General features: G+C 44.7%; 1 protein-coding gene across 4 annotated transcripts in view; it reads left to right on the forward strand.

Annotated features, from left to right (window-relative positions):
• PCDH15 (protocadherin related 15) overlaps window positions 1–13,002 on the forward strand; it is a 637,965-nt gene that overhangs the window by 602,850 nt on the left and 22,113 nt on the right. For all 4 annotated transcript variants that reach the window (XM_039719696.1, XM_039719693.1, XM_039719694.1 and 1 more), the window contains 2 exons: window positions 7,242–7,418; window positions 11,653–11,871. In XM_039719696.1, coding sequence (XP_039575630.1) covers window positions 7,242–7,418; window positions 11,653–11,871 — 396 coding nt within the window. The remainder of the gene's footprint in view (window positions 1–7,241; window positions 7,419–11,652; window positions 11,872–13,002) is intronic.

Here is a 13,002-nt window from a genome sequence, read left to right on the forward strand (position 1 = left end):
TTTCATACTCTCTGGGCTGCACATCAATGTCCCATTTGCCAATTCTCTTGCCCACTTTAATTATGGCTGTGCAGAGAGACACCTTCCTGTCTGCTGCAGGATGGGCAGAGAAAATAGGCTGAGGCTTTGTGGAAAATTCAGTGTGTGATCCTCTCCTTCAGAAAACTTGGTGGAGACAGATGACAGAGTGTTCTTGAAGTATGGAAGTTTCAAGGAGTGCTTGTTTGTTGGGCAAGAACAGCATTTCATGGAATTATAGCATATCCTCCGTTGGAAGCAGCCCAGAGGCATCATTGAATCCCACTCCTGAAATTCAACTGGAATAAAACAGCCAAAGTGGTTCTCAGAGCATTTAATTCTTTGGTTTTCAAGTGAGGCCGCTTAAAGCTCTGCCTGAAGTCAGATAAGCCACACTGCCAAGAGAACTCTGAGCTTCTCCCATTCTATAGGGAAGAGAAGTGTCTTGGGAAGTAAATTCCTCTGTGCACTCCTGTATAGATGAGATATCACATCAATTCCTCTGAAATTGAATAGTGGAGTGGCTTAAAATGAGAATTTGGATCAAGTATAGAGAGTCACAGGCTGGCTGAGGCTGAGGGAGCTGGGTGGGCAGCTGGTGTCACATCCCTGCTCCAGCAGGGCCATCCCAGAGCACAGGGCACAGCATGGTGTGCACACAGCTCTGCCACAGCCCCAGGGAGGAGAGCCCCCAGGCTGTGTGGGCAATGTGCTCAGGGCTGGGCACTGCCCAGGGAAGAAGTTGTGCCTCCTGGGCAGGGCAATTGCTGGGCTCAGGCCCTGCCCGTGGCTCTGGTGCCATTGCTGGGCCCCGGAGCAGAGCCTGGGCCCTGCTCTGCCCCTCCTGCAGCCAGGGACAGCCAGGCCTGAGGGCCCCTCTCAGCTGGGGCTCCTCTCCAGCCTGAGCAGCCCCGGCTCCCGCAGCCTTTCCTGGGCACCCAGAGGCTCCAGGCCCTTGCTCAGCTCCAGCAGCTCCTGGCCCTGCTGTGCTCAGCACCCAGAGCTGGACACAGCACTGCAGAGGTGCCTGCAGGGCTGCCCCCAGGGCCACCATCCCTCCCTGAGCTGCTGCCAGTGCTCTGCTGCTGCCCCGTGGATATCAGGATCCCGAGGTCCTCCTTGTGCAGCTCTCCAGGGTCTCTCCCCTCACTTCAGCCATGCTTTTCTCAGTCAATTTTATGCTCTGAAAAGAATGGAAAAGTTCCCCAGGTAAAAAAGATCCATGCTGAACCCTCTAACACAATGCAGAAGTGGCCAGGCAGACTTTTCCCTGAAAATCCAAATGTAGAATCAACTGCTGATTCTTGGAGTTATTGCTGAAGGAGTTTTTTGGAATATGAACATTGAACCTTTCAACTTAATGGTTTGCATATCTAAAGCTGACTACCATCATTCTTCAAAGAAACGCTACTTAATGCACAGAAACTGTGCTGCACTTAAAAGAGATGTTATAAAATACTACAGCAGTAAATACTGCTGTAAATTATAGATCATAATATACAGCACATGTACATTGTGCATCACATAAGATTTTATGTCTAATCATAGTATATGAGACAATAAATTTTATATCCGGGAGCTGGAACACACAGTTCAGGGAAGTGTTTTAGACGTGGATGATTTCCCTGCAGTTCTGTTTTTTCTTCTCCTCAGTCCCTGAATTAGTAAAAAATGAGCACATCTCAGCTGCAGGGTATAAATCACTCAGTCTTGTCACTTTTCCCACAGGAGAAGTCATATTCCCATGCTCACTTTATGATTTTTGCCAGGTTATTACTGAATTAAGTCTAATTACAGCTGACTAGACTCCGTGCCTGTTGGGGTGGTGGCAGTGACCTTGCCCTTGAGCCCTTTCCACAGGTGGCACTTGGTTTTCTGCCCTTTATGAAACATTCCTGGGTCACAAGTCCAGCTGTAGCTGCTTTGTACTTCACCCCTTACCTCTCTGACGGGAACATTTTGGAGTCACTTTGTTCCTGTCCCTCCACTCCACCTCCCTCCTCTTTTTCTCTGTCACTTCTTCACACTGTGATATTGCATTCCAAAATAAATAGCAAACTTAGAAAAGGAATAGATTACATAATAAGAGAATTGATTGAATTAGATAAAATCTGATGAGATAAATAGGTTAGGGGGACATTTGCCACCAACAGGCTGTCTCCTGTTTCATGTCCAGCTGGTCTGGCTTTGCTGGGTGCCTGTTCCACCCTCTCTCCTGAGCAATCAGGATGATTAATAACTGTAGGCCACCTTTATTAAGTTGGGTAATAGAGACTCAAGCTTCTACAGCTCCAGCTTTTCCACTTGCTGCTGGCCCTGGCAGCTGGGAAGCCGTGGTTCAGCGAGCTCCTGCTCTCTGTAACTCCCAGGGTTGTTGTGGTAATGGATCTCTCCAAAGCTCTGTAATGCAGTGGATAAAGCTGTAAACTCCTGCTTTCCCCAGGAATTGCTGACAATTGCAGGAAAAGCCCTTTTGTGCTGAGATATGGAGATTGTCCTCAGGGTCAGAGGGGAGATGTCTCTGGGTATTTTTCTCTGGATGAGCGCAATGTTCCTTCTGTGAGCAGGACAAATGAGGCTGAAATAAAAAGTTGGAGTGTGTGTAGGGGTTTTAGAGGGCAGGATTTTATGGGATGAGCACAAAGAGGAGGAAGGCAACTTCAGCAGTGTGTAAGAAACCAAATTTCCTTTCTGGTGTGCAAACCAATCTGCTTGTAGTGGTGCTGGACAGTGGGACTTAAATCTTAAAGGCCTTTTCCAGCCTTAATTCTCTGTTTTTTTGGGATTAGGATAAGTGGGTATAAAGGCATTGGTTCTGGCTTGTTTTGTAAGTACTATTAATAATATTACTATGAAATATTATATATGTTATTCTATGCAGAGGGAATTGTCTCTGTGCTGCTCCTTCCTGCTGAACATATGTGTGATAGAAAAATAACCTTTATGAAAAGCTGTTTTATAAAAAAGTGATGTTTTTAGGCTTGGAATAAACCCTAGGCACAACAGGATGAGCACACCCTTCCCTGAGCTCTATTTATGTTGTAATAAGGAATCTGGGAGCTGGGGCTCAGTGTAACCCCCCAAATCTACCACTGACTACACCAGAGGGGCTGGAATTGGTCCTTGGCTCTTTGGGAAAGTCCAGTTGAAAATTCGGTGGTATCATTGTCAATTATTAATCCCACAAAGACTCCACAGAGCCAGAATTTGGCCAAAGTGGAGCAGAATTGAGGAGTTAATTAAAGCACTTGAAAAGTCAGTGTTGATGCTGATGGTGGGGGCTGGATGCTCTCAGCTCTGCATGGTGGCCAAATTTGTGTTTTCAGATACCTAGAATACAAATTTATCATTATTAGTGCACCAGGTTATTTTTGGGAACTAGAATTTTTGGCCAAAAAATATGCAGGATATTGAATCTTCAGCACTGCTCACTCCAAGTCTTTGGTAATCTGAATCCGAAAAAAAGAATGTCTGTGGGCTTTTTTTCCCATTTGTTAAAATATTTTATGTTGTCCAAAAACACAATAGGGTTTTAAATTCCTTAGGAACTTCTTTCTGTGATGCCGGGGTGAACCCCTAAATTGAATTCTGTATTCTCCAGGATCTTGTCTGCCTGGAAGGGGATACAGCAGCCTCAGGTGTGGATATAAACACATGGACGTGGCACTGAGAACAGCCTAAGAATGTGGTGTCTTATCCCAGATTTTGAGGTTTCATTTGCTCTCTTCAGGAATGTTCTGAAAGCCCTTTTTCACTACCTACAGGGGATGTGCAGGAAGGTTGGAGATGGGATTTACACAAAAGTGGGAAGTGCCAGGACACAGAAAATAGCTTCCCTCTGCCAGAGAGCAGGGATAGATGGGAATATTGGGAATATTGGGAGTAAATCCTTCCCTGGGAGGGTGGGCAGGCCCTAGCACAGGGTGCCCAGAGCAGCTGTGGCTGCCTCTGGATCCCTGGCATTGTCCAAGGCCAGGTTGGATGGGGCTGGGAGCAGCCTGGGATAGTGGAAAGTGTCCCTGCCATGGCAGGGGTGGCACTGGATGGGCTTTGAGGTCCCCTCCAACCCAAACCAGTCTGGGACTTCATGGGGCAGAATTCCCCAGCCAAGGGACAGCTCAGCAGACCAACTCCCCTGTATTATTTTGCCTTTCCATTTATTTTGCATCTAAAGATGAAAAAAATCACCTCAGGATTTTCAGGGACCTTTGGGCCTCAGGATCCCTCAATGACAGAGCAACTCCTCTTGTCCAGTGTCACTGCTGGGAACTGGGAGAGCTGTGCTGATGAGGATGCATTGGGAAGCATTTCCCTGACTACTGAGCAGCTCCAGTGGACTTGGAGCAGTTGGAAAAGCTCTTTGTCTGTTCTGCTCCTGCTTCCACCTCTTACACACCAATTGGGAGGATGGGAATAAACCTTGTGGGATTAACAAGCGGCAGACTTATTTTAATTTGGATTGTGCTGATCAGTACAGCAGAGCCGTGGATGATGTTGTTACTTGAAAGTAGGAATCTTAAAAAAATTGTCTTTTGTGAGTACCACTGCAAGGAAGTGACCATTTCCAGGGGAGTTATAAAACACAACAGTGCTTTCAGCATCACAAGTTCAGCTGAAGGATTTTTCAAACAGCTCTATAGGGAACTGCCCCATTTTTAAGTGAATTCTTTAGCTGCAACTTTTCAGTCTTCAGTGTGATTTTATTCTCTGTTTTAACCTAAACATGCAATTTGTGTGTTTCAAATTGAACACTGCTGCCATTCTGCTGGGCTTTGTGGGGTTTCCTGCAATGTCAGTATAGCCAATGGCTGCAATGTACCCGTTTCTCAGGAAGTGATATCACAGAATTCCAGACTGGTTTGGGTTGCAAGGGACCTCAACACCCATCTTATACCCACCCCTGCTACAGGCAGGGACACCTTCCACTGTCCCAGGCTGCTCCAAACCCCAGTGTCCAGCCTGGCCTTGGGCACTGCCAGGGATCCAGGGGCAGCCACAGCTGCTCTGGGCACCCTGTGCCAGGGCCTGCCCACCCTGCCAGAGAACAATTCCTTCCCAATATCCCATCCATCCCTGCCCTCTGGCAGTGGAAGCCATTCCCCATTTTCCTGTCTCTCCATCCCTTTCCCAAACATTCTGTTTGTTCTTCAGTTTTAACAATGTCTTAGACAACGATATTCTCAAAGGAAATGAATTCCAGAAGGATGCCAGGAATTTCTGAGGAACGGAAATGTTGTTACTGATTCTGCCAGAAGTGGCCCCACATTATAACTTTCCAACCTGGTGGAGCATTTCTGTCTTGGTGTAATAAGAGTTCTGTACAAGGAAACAGGGACAGGAGAAGGGGAAAGGGCCTCAGGCTGGGCCAGGGGAGGCTCAGCTTGGACAGCAGCAGGAATTTCTGCATGGAAAGGGTGCTCAGGCCTTGGCAGGGGCTGCCCAGGGAGCTTTGCAGTGCCCATTCCTGGAGGTGTGCCAGGAAGGGCTGGAGGTGGCACTCAGTGCTCTGGGCTGGGGACAAGGTGAGCATCAGGCACAGGGGGGATTCTGTGATTCTATGAAAATCATCTCTTCCTGCAGCAAGAAAAGATGATTAAATGCTAATTATGGAGGCAAGTCCTTTACACATTTGTTCCGCCTGACACCTTGTGCCAAACAACCTTCTGAGAATGGTCGTGGTTTCTTTTTAGTCATTTACACTCCCATCATGTTTGATGGGGTTTTATAGTAATCTCCATATCCCAGATTGGTTCTGGCAGGTTTTCCCAGGGGGAATTATTGTTGCTGAGGGGTCTGTAACAGGTTCTCACCTTGGCTGCCAGCGCAGAGCATGCCAGAAGCAGAGATAAGCAGAGTTTTCCATATCTGCAAACAACAGGAGAGCTTGTTCAGAGGACACCACTCCACAAGCACCGTGTAAGCCAATCTGTATCCTTATTTTCTCTGCAGTAATTCCATATATTCACTCCTCGGGTATGACCTGGCTCTGACATACTTGAATTTTTTGAGATCTTATAGAAAAGCTTAAAAGCTTACAACAGGTTTTGAGGGCACACTAAATTTCCTCACAAAGAGAAGAGATGTTCCTTGGATAAATGTGATTCAGGAGTCTTAAAAAATCAGGAGCAGGTAGAAATCTTGTGTCAGAAGAAAAAACACAACAGCAAAAATGTAACCTGGGAATGCAGAAGGTTGAACTGCTTATGTTGAACAAGTGACACCTTAAAGTCACTGATGTCCTTTTTTGTCTGTCTTCCTCCACACCCTGGTGCATCATTAATGGATCAGACAACACATTCCCTGTAGTTCCCTTCCTTTTGCCTCCCAGCTCAGCTATTACTTTTTGATTTTCTGATCATATAAATTACTTCTGGAAATTCTGTATTTTATTATAAGTTTAGATGGAACTTTTACGCTTCCAAATACTCTGGTTTATTCCTCCCTCTTTTTTTTTACACAAAGTGGATGACATTTGTGTTTATGCCTTTGTTTATAAAAACTCTCCGTAGGCTTAGAGTGGAGCTCTCTTGGTCCCATGTTGGAAATCTCATCAACCATTAGCAAGTGTGGATGTTGCTGGTTTTTTTGTTGATATTGTTGTTACCTCTAAATTCTATCAGCCTTTCTTTCCCCTGCTTGTGGAATCCTGCTGCAGTTTATTTGATTTTATTTCCTGTGCTAAAAGTGTCAGCCCAATATTCCAATTTCCTCCTGCCTGTAAAACCCGGTGCCTTTTGGAGCAGCAGGTGTTGCAGCCCCCCCAGAACTGTTGTGTGATATCGGAGGCCTGGATGAAATATCCCTCCAAAAATCATTCAAGTGGTTGTTTCTCTGGGTGAAAATTTATGGAATGCACCCTGTGGAAGGCTGGAATGGAAGTGCTGGAATCATATAACTTAATAAAAGGTTGACAAGGGGATTTTGTGTGAAATATAGGTGGTGATTCCCATAAGCCATTTAAAACTCAACTGGGGGTCATAAATACAAAGAGGTGGACTTAAGGACACAATTCCTGAAGACCTCTCCAAGCACTGCTGAGCTTTTCTCAGGAGTTCAGCACTTAAGAGGTTATGTGGAGCAGCGATTCCTTCTTAAAAGTGCTCTGAAGGTCAAAATCCTTCTCACTCTATGGGTTTTGCCTATCAGTACCTCATTTGGGCTGGGGTCAGTGGTGAGCAGCACCAATCCATCACTGCAGCTTCCCAGCTCCTTCTTCCCTTTAGGATTTTGGAACGCTACGTCCAAGACCAGATTCCGGGGGCAACAGTCGTGGTGGAATCCATCGGAGCACGGAGGTTTGGGGATGGATATTCTGAGGAGGATTACACCAAGTCCGACCTCATGGTCTACGCCATCGACCCACAAACCAACAGAGCTATCATGAGGAATGAACTTTTTAAGTGAGTGTTCGTTTTGTTGATCTCCTTCTGTTTCTGTGGATTGTTTGGGAATCTGTTGGTCTGTTAGAGACTGGTTCAGCATAACAGGAGCAGAAAAATCCATTGAAACAGCTGCTGCATGGATATCCCCTTGGGAATTTGCCACTTCCTACTTCAGTCCAGTGCCTTGGGCTAAATTGTCCTAATCCACATGATTCAGACATTGTCACCATGACAGCTTGTAATGGTAATGGGTTTTGTCCACTCTGTGGATGAGCTTCCAACTGAAATTCCTGCAAGGAATTTCCTTGCTATGTACACAAAGTCCTGTGTGATCTTCAGGCTTTGGTGCTGCAGTGTTGACCTTCAGGCTTCCCATGGTTTCTGTATAGAGCTTGAGTTTCTTTTCTTTTCTTTTCTTTTCTTTTCTTTTCTTTTCTTTTCTTTTCTTTTCTTTTCTTTTCTTTTCTTTTCTTTTCTTTTCTTTTTTCCTTTTCCTTTCCCTTTCCTCTCCCCTCCCCGAACAAGGAGGCAGTTGGCTCTTTGAATTTCAGGAAAAATAAACTTTTCCCTTTGCAGACTCTCTTCATGGTCAGGAAAAAAAAAAAAGTCCCTCTTCATTTTGGTGCCCTTAGAAAATATTGGATTTTCTTTTTAGGGATGTTCAGGTGCCTAGTGAAGTACCCAGAGCAGAATAGAGTTAAGATAGGTTAAAAATCAGATTTTCCAACAGGAAGGGAAGGGGGATTCATCTGAGAAACAACTTCATTAAAATGCTCCCTGTGCCTGCACATTCAGCTTTTTAGGAGCTTATTTCTTCTCTTCAAAAGCTTTTAAATATTTAAATCAGAAAAATCCCAGGGAATGCTTCCCTGACTTTAGGGTAGAAGTGAGAGGCGGTCAGCTCACTGGAGTAAAGAGAGTTTTGCAGCTGGAGTTCCCAGATTTTCACTGGAAAGTGGGAGAACCTCAGGAGATTTGGGCTAGGGATGTACCAAAATCCACAAAGATTTTAACCTCCTAAAAAGAGAAAGGTCCCTCCTGTGAGTTTGATTTCAGAGGGGTGGCTCAGGGTTCTTCCGGCCATGATCAGAGGACACTTTAGCAGTGGTTGTCCCCTCACTGGGAAGCCACGAGTCCCAACCACCTTCTGCCAGCCAAGAGTCTGCTCTGGATCTGACAGAAAAGGGATCAGGGGGAGAAAGGATCATTTAATAAACTGAACATGATGGGAGAAATGTGAACAAGTCCAAAAGAAACAGATTATCCTGTTTTGCTAAAAATTAAATTTAAAACAAATCCTATTTAGTTAAAAATTAAATGTTTTACCTAAACATTTAATTACCAATAAGGAAGATAAATTCCCACAGGTGATTTTCCAAGTGTTCAACAATTCCATGATATATCCAGGACCAACAGCACAAAATTAGTGACTTCTGCCAGCTTGGATTTTTATACAGCTCACCAAATGATTGTGTATTGGAAGATACCTGTGGCTTTTCCAGAATAGGCTTTTTTTGGAACACCTGCTGTGTTCCTGCTTCTAAAGCAGAGTGGAGGCTCTGATTTAACAGAATTTCTTGTGAACCTGTCACCGTTTGAAAACAATTATTTGTGAAGGTTGAATGCAAGGGGAATTGAGGATGAAGTGGAACAGCAGGTAGAGAGGTGCAGGGATACAGGCAGGAGTCAGGGATCCAAACCCAAAGCAGCTGGAGCTGGGAGAAGGGGGTGGACACAGAAGCTCACCAGAGCAGCTGAACAGAGTCACAGTTGTCATCATGAGAAGCAAACCCCACTGAACCAAAGCATGACACTCCTGTAATCCACAATATTAATCCCACAGTAATTCCAGGGAAATGTTTGCCTGGAAAACCAAGGCATGATTTAGAAGTTGTGAATGTAGCAGCCAGTGCCAGGGGGTAAAACCCACGTGTCTCTCAAGATGTGCAGAATTTTTCATGTCCTGTACTTTGTAAAACTGATACACAACAAGAGATCCATATTTTCCCTTCAAACTGTTATGATTGATTACCTGCAGTTTTTATTAATCAGAGATCTCATAAAACAGATTCCTTCAGGTTGGGAAGAACCTCTGAGCTCATCAGGTCCAACACTTAACCCAGCATTTCCAAGCCCACCACTAAACCATGTCCTCACATCCACACAGTTTATCAACACCTCCAGGGATGGGCACTGCAAAGCTCCCTGGGCAGCCCCTGCCAAGGCCTGAGCACCCTTTCCATGCAGAAATTCCTGCTGCTGTCCAAGCTCAGGAGCCTCCCCTGGCCCAGCCTGAGGCCCTTTCCCCTTCTCCTGTCCCTGTTCCCTGGCAGCACAGCCCGACCCCCCCTGGCTGTCCCCTCCTGGCAGGGAGTTGTGCAGAGCCACAAGGTCCCCCCTGAGCCTCCTTTGCTCCTGGCTGAGCCCCTTCCCAGCTCCCTCAGCCCCTCCTCCTCTGATTTTTACTCCAAATCTGTTTGATTACACCCTAAAAATGGGTCTGAATAGCACCTGTACTTCACTATGTCCTCCCTCTTCCACAAACTCTAAAAGACTCTGAAGCCACTCAGATAATTTCCCAGACTGAAACGTTCAGCCTCCTTTCCTATCTTATAAAGGGAAGAGGCTTTGATTTATTGGAGCATAAAAACCAGTTGAATGCAGCAAATTCCTCCTGCATAAATTAAGTGGAAAATGTCCCCTGTTAAAAAGAAACTGTGTGCAGCTCCTGCACAACGTGTCAGGTTCCATCACGGAGTAAACGCTCACGGCTGAGTTACGAACCTGTTAAAAAGGCTCTGTCGGGAAAATGCCAGTGGAATTTCAAGGGAGAGATGGTTAAAATCATCCAGGGATTTAATGTGTCCTGCTGGGAAGGCTTTTGCGAGCTCAAAGGACGTGGGACATGCACCAGTGACATCTAGTGAGCAGCAAGAGAATGGTTCTATCCACTTTATGCCATCATTTAGGTTGGAAAAGGGATTTTTTTGCAAGTACCAAGGAAATGGTTTGTGGAAGACATCAGGGATGGGAATTATTTTTCCAGACACCTTTGTAAGGGTGGGGGTGAGCGGCCTCTTTGCCCTCAGTATCATGAAACCAGCCCAAATACAGCATTCTGGACAAGTTGTTCTGCCTGTGACGAGATCCAGTTCATCCATTACACACCCAGAGCCGAGTGGATTCTCCCCAAAAATCCAAAATAAAAAAAAAATCAGGGACAAGAAATACTATGAGGATTTATAGGAAAATTAATCTGAGGGGAAGTCAATGACAAGAGATTACTACTATTAAAGAAATGGCCCTTGAAGAGTAGAATTTCAGTCTCATGATCAGAGGTAAGGAAATCAAAGCTATCTCAGGCTTTCTTTGGACATTCAGAGTTTATACACAAAATACTTAAGGAAGTTTTTTGTTGTTTTTTATTTGACATTTTCCGGATGTTTTCCCCCCTTGTCTTTCTCTAGGAGAACCGCTGTATGTGTAAGGATCTGGAATTCTGCTCTAGCTCCCACCTTTCATGATCCTCCATCCTAACACATCTCCTACTTTGGTCTTTGGCGCTGGGCAGCTTGTGAGACACTCAATCCTCACTTCTGGAGTGATCCAAGGATTTTTATTTTTATTTTTTTTAAGTTGAAGCCTTGGACAATGTATTTTTTGTCCAGCCAGGCAAAGAATTTCCCTAAGGAGCTGAGCAAATCCTCTAAAAATTGTGTGATTTTAGAGTAACAGCAACCATGGAATCTTTTCCACCATTCCAAGGGTGGAAAATACATCTGAGGTCATTGAATCCAACATCCCCAGCACTGCCAAGGTCACCACTGCCCCCTGTCCCCAAGTGCCACATCCACAGGTTCTTTGAACACTTCCAGGGTTGGTGACCCCACCACTGCCTTGATGACCTTTTGGGCAGAGTGGTCCTTAGGGATGTGTCCAGGAAGGGTTGGTTGATCCTCGGGATCAAAGCAGAGAAGGAAAAGCAAAAAGCAAGGCTTTTGTAATGCCAGCAAGAACTTTGTGCCCCTGGAAATCAGGATAAGCTCAGCTTAGCCCTCCTTTTCAGTATCTAAACTGTGTCCTGATGTTAAGTACATTGGAATTGTCCCTGGCACTGGGATTACAGGGAATTGCCACTATTCCAAAGCCCACAAAGACAATGTATATGCTTTATTGGGCTATTAACCTGCCCTAATTAAAACTCTTTTCATGACCTTGGCCCTAATAGCTGGATGTTTTTGTGCCATTGAAGGTTCCTGGATGGCAAACTGCTGGATATCAACAAGGAGTTCCAGCCCTACCTGGGCCAGGGCGGGCGAATCCTGGAGATCCGCACGCCGGACGTGGTGGCCAATGTGAAGAAGCAGGCGCAGGCCGTGGGCTACACGGAGGGGGCACTGCTGGCCCTGGCTGTCATCATCATCCTGTGCTGCATGCCAGCCATCCTCATCGTCATGGTCAGCTACCGGCAGTGAGTACCCTCCTCCTCTTCCTCCTCTTCCTCTTCTTCCTCCTCTCCCAGGGCTCGTAACCTTGTAGTAGAGGTGCTGCAGCTCGTAGTGGAGCCGCTTCGACAATTATTTGTCTTTTTGAGATTAATTTCTATTTATTAATGCCTATTTCTATAATATGTTGTATGTATTATCTAAATTTCTATTACAAAAACAATTTCTGGGTTTAATCCCCTTCTCATCACAAGGGTTGCTCAATGCTTGGTGTGATGAACATGGGAAGGGCATCCTGGGTTTCCTAACACGGTGCAAGATTTTTCTGCCAAAACACCAGCTCAAAACCCAGATGCTGGGCACAGAAGTGGTGATTCAGAGCTGAATTCCATACCAAAAATAAAGCATATTGGGGAAAAAGGTGCTTTTTCAAGAAATTAATCAAAAATCAAATTAGAGGATTTCAGTGTTTTTGCTTAAATCCTAAATTTTTTTTTTCTGAACTTCTTAATTGCAAATGTTTCCTGGAGAGTTGGTTTTCTGCCATTGTGGGGCAACATCGGAGATAATTTTTGATATTTCTTCTTGGCTGTTATACACTGAAGAGATTCCAGTAACTGGCTGATAAATTAATTCAAATCAACATCTGCAACAAGATCCTTTCAACTAAAATTTTCAGGTCTACTCATATTTAAAATCACTGCATTTGGACTTAAAGGCTCTATATCTATTAATTTGTTTTTATATCTTTATTTATTTGTTTGTTTATTCATAGATTTATTCTCTAATTTAAAATTGTATTCATAAATTTGCATATACATTATGTGTTCATAGCTTTATAAATCCACTTATTCACTGATTTATTCTATAATTAATGATTACATTCAGATCCCCTTTTCTCCATTTTGGGTGAAGAGAAAAAGCCTTTTAAAGAAATTTGGAAGAGTTTGACCAACTACTGCACCATTGGGATGGCAGATCATTCCCAAACTGCTCTTCCTCTCCCAGAATTCTATGGAAAAATTGCTTCCATGAGCCAGTTCATCTTGCAATTCATGGGTGGCTATTATCTGAATTGCAGATTCCTTAAAGAAATGAAGCAGCCTCATTTTTCCTTGGCATCTGTTAGATTATCTAAACATCATCAATCTCTTTTA

The sequence above is a fragment of the Passer montanus genome, unplaced genomic scaffold (genome assembly GCF_014805655.1).
Source record: "Passer montanus isolate IOZ18808 unplaced genomic scaffold, ASM1480565v1 scaffold42, whole genome shotgun sequence".
NCBI lineage: Eukaryota > Metazoa > Chordata > Aves > Passeriformes > Passeridae > Passer > Passer montanus.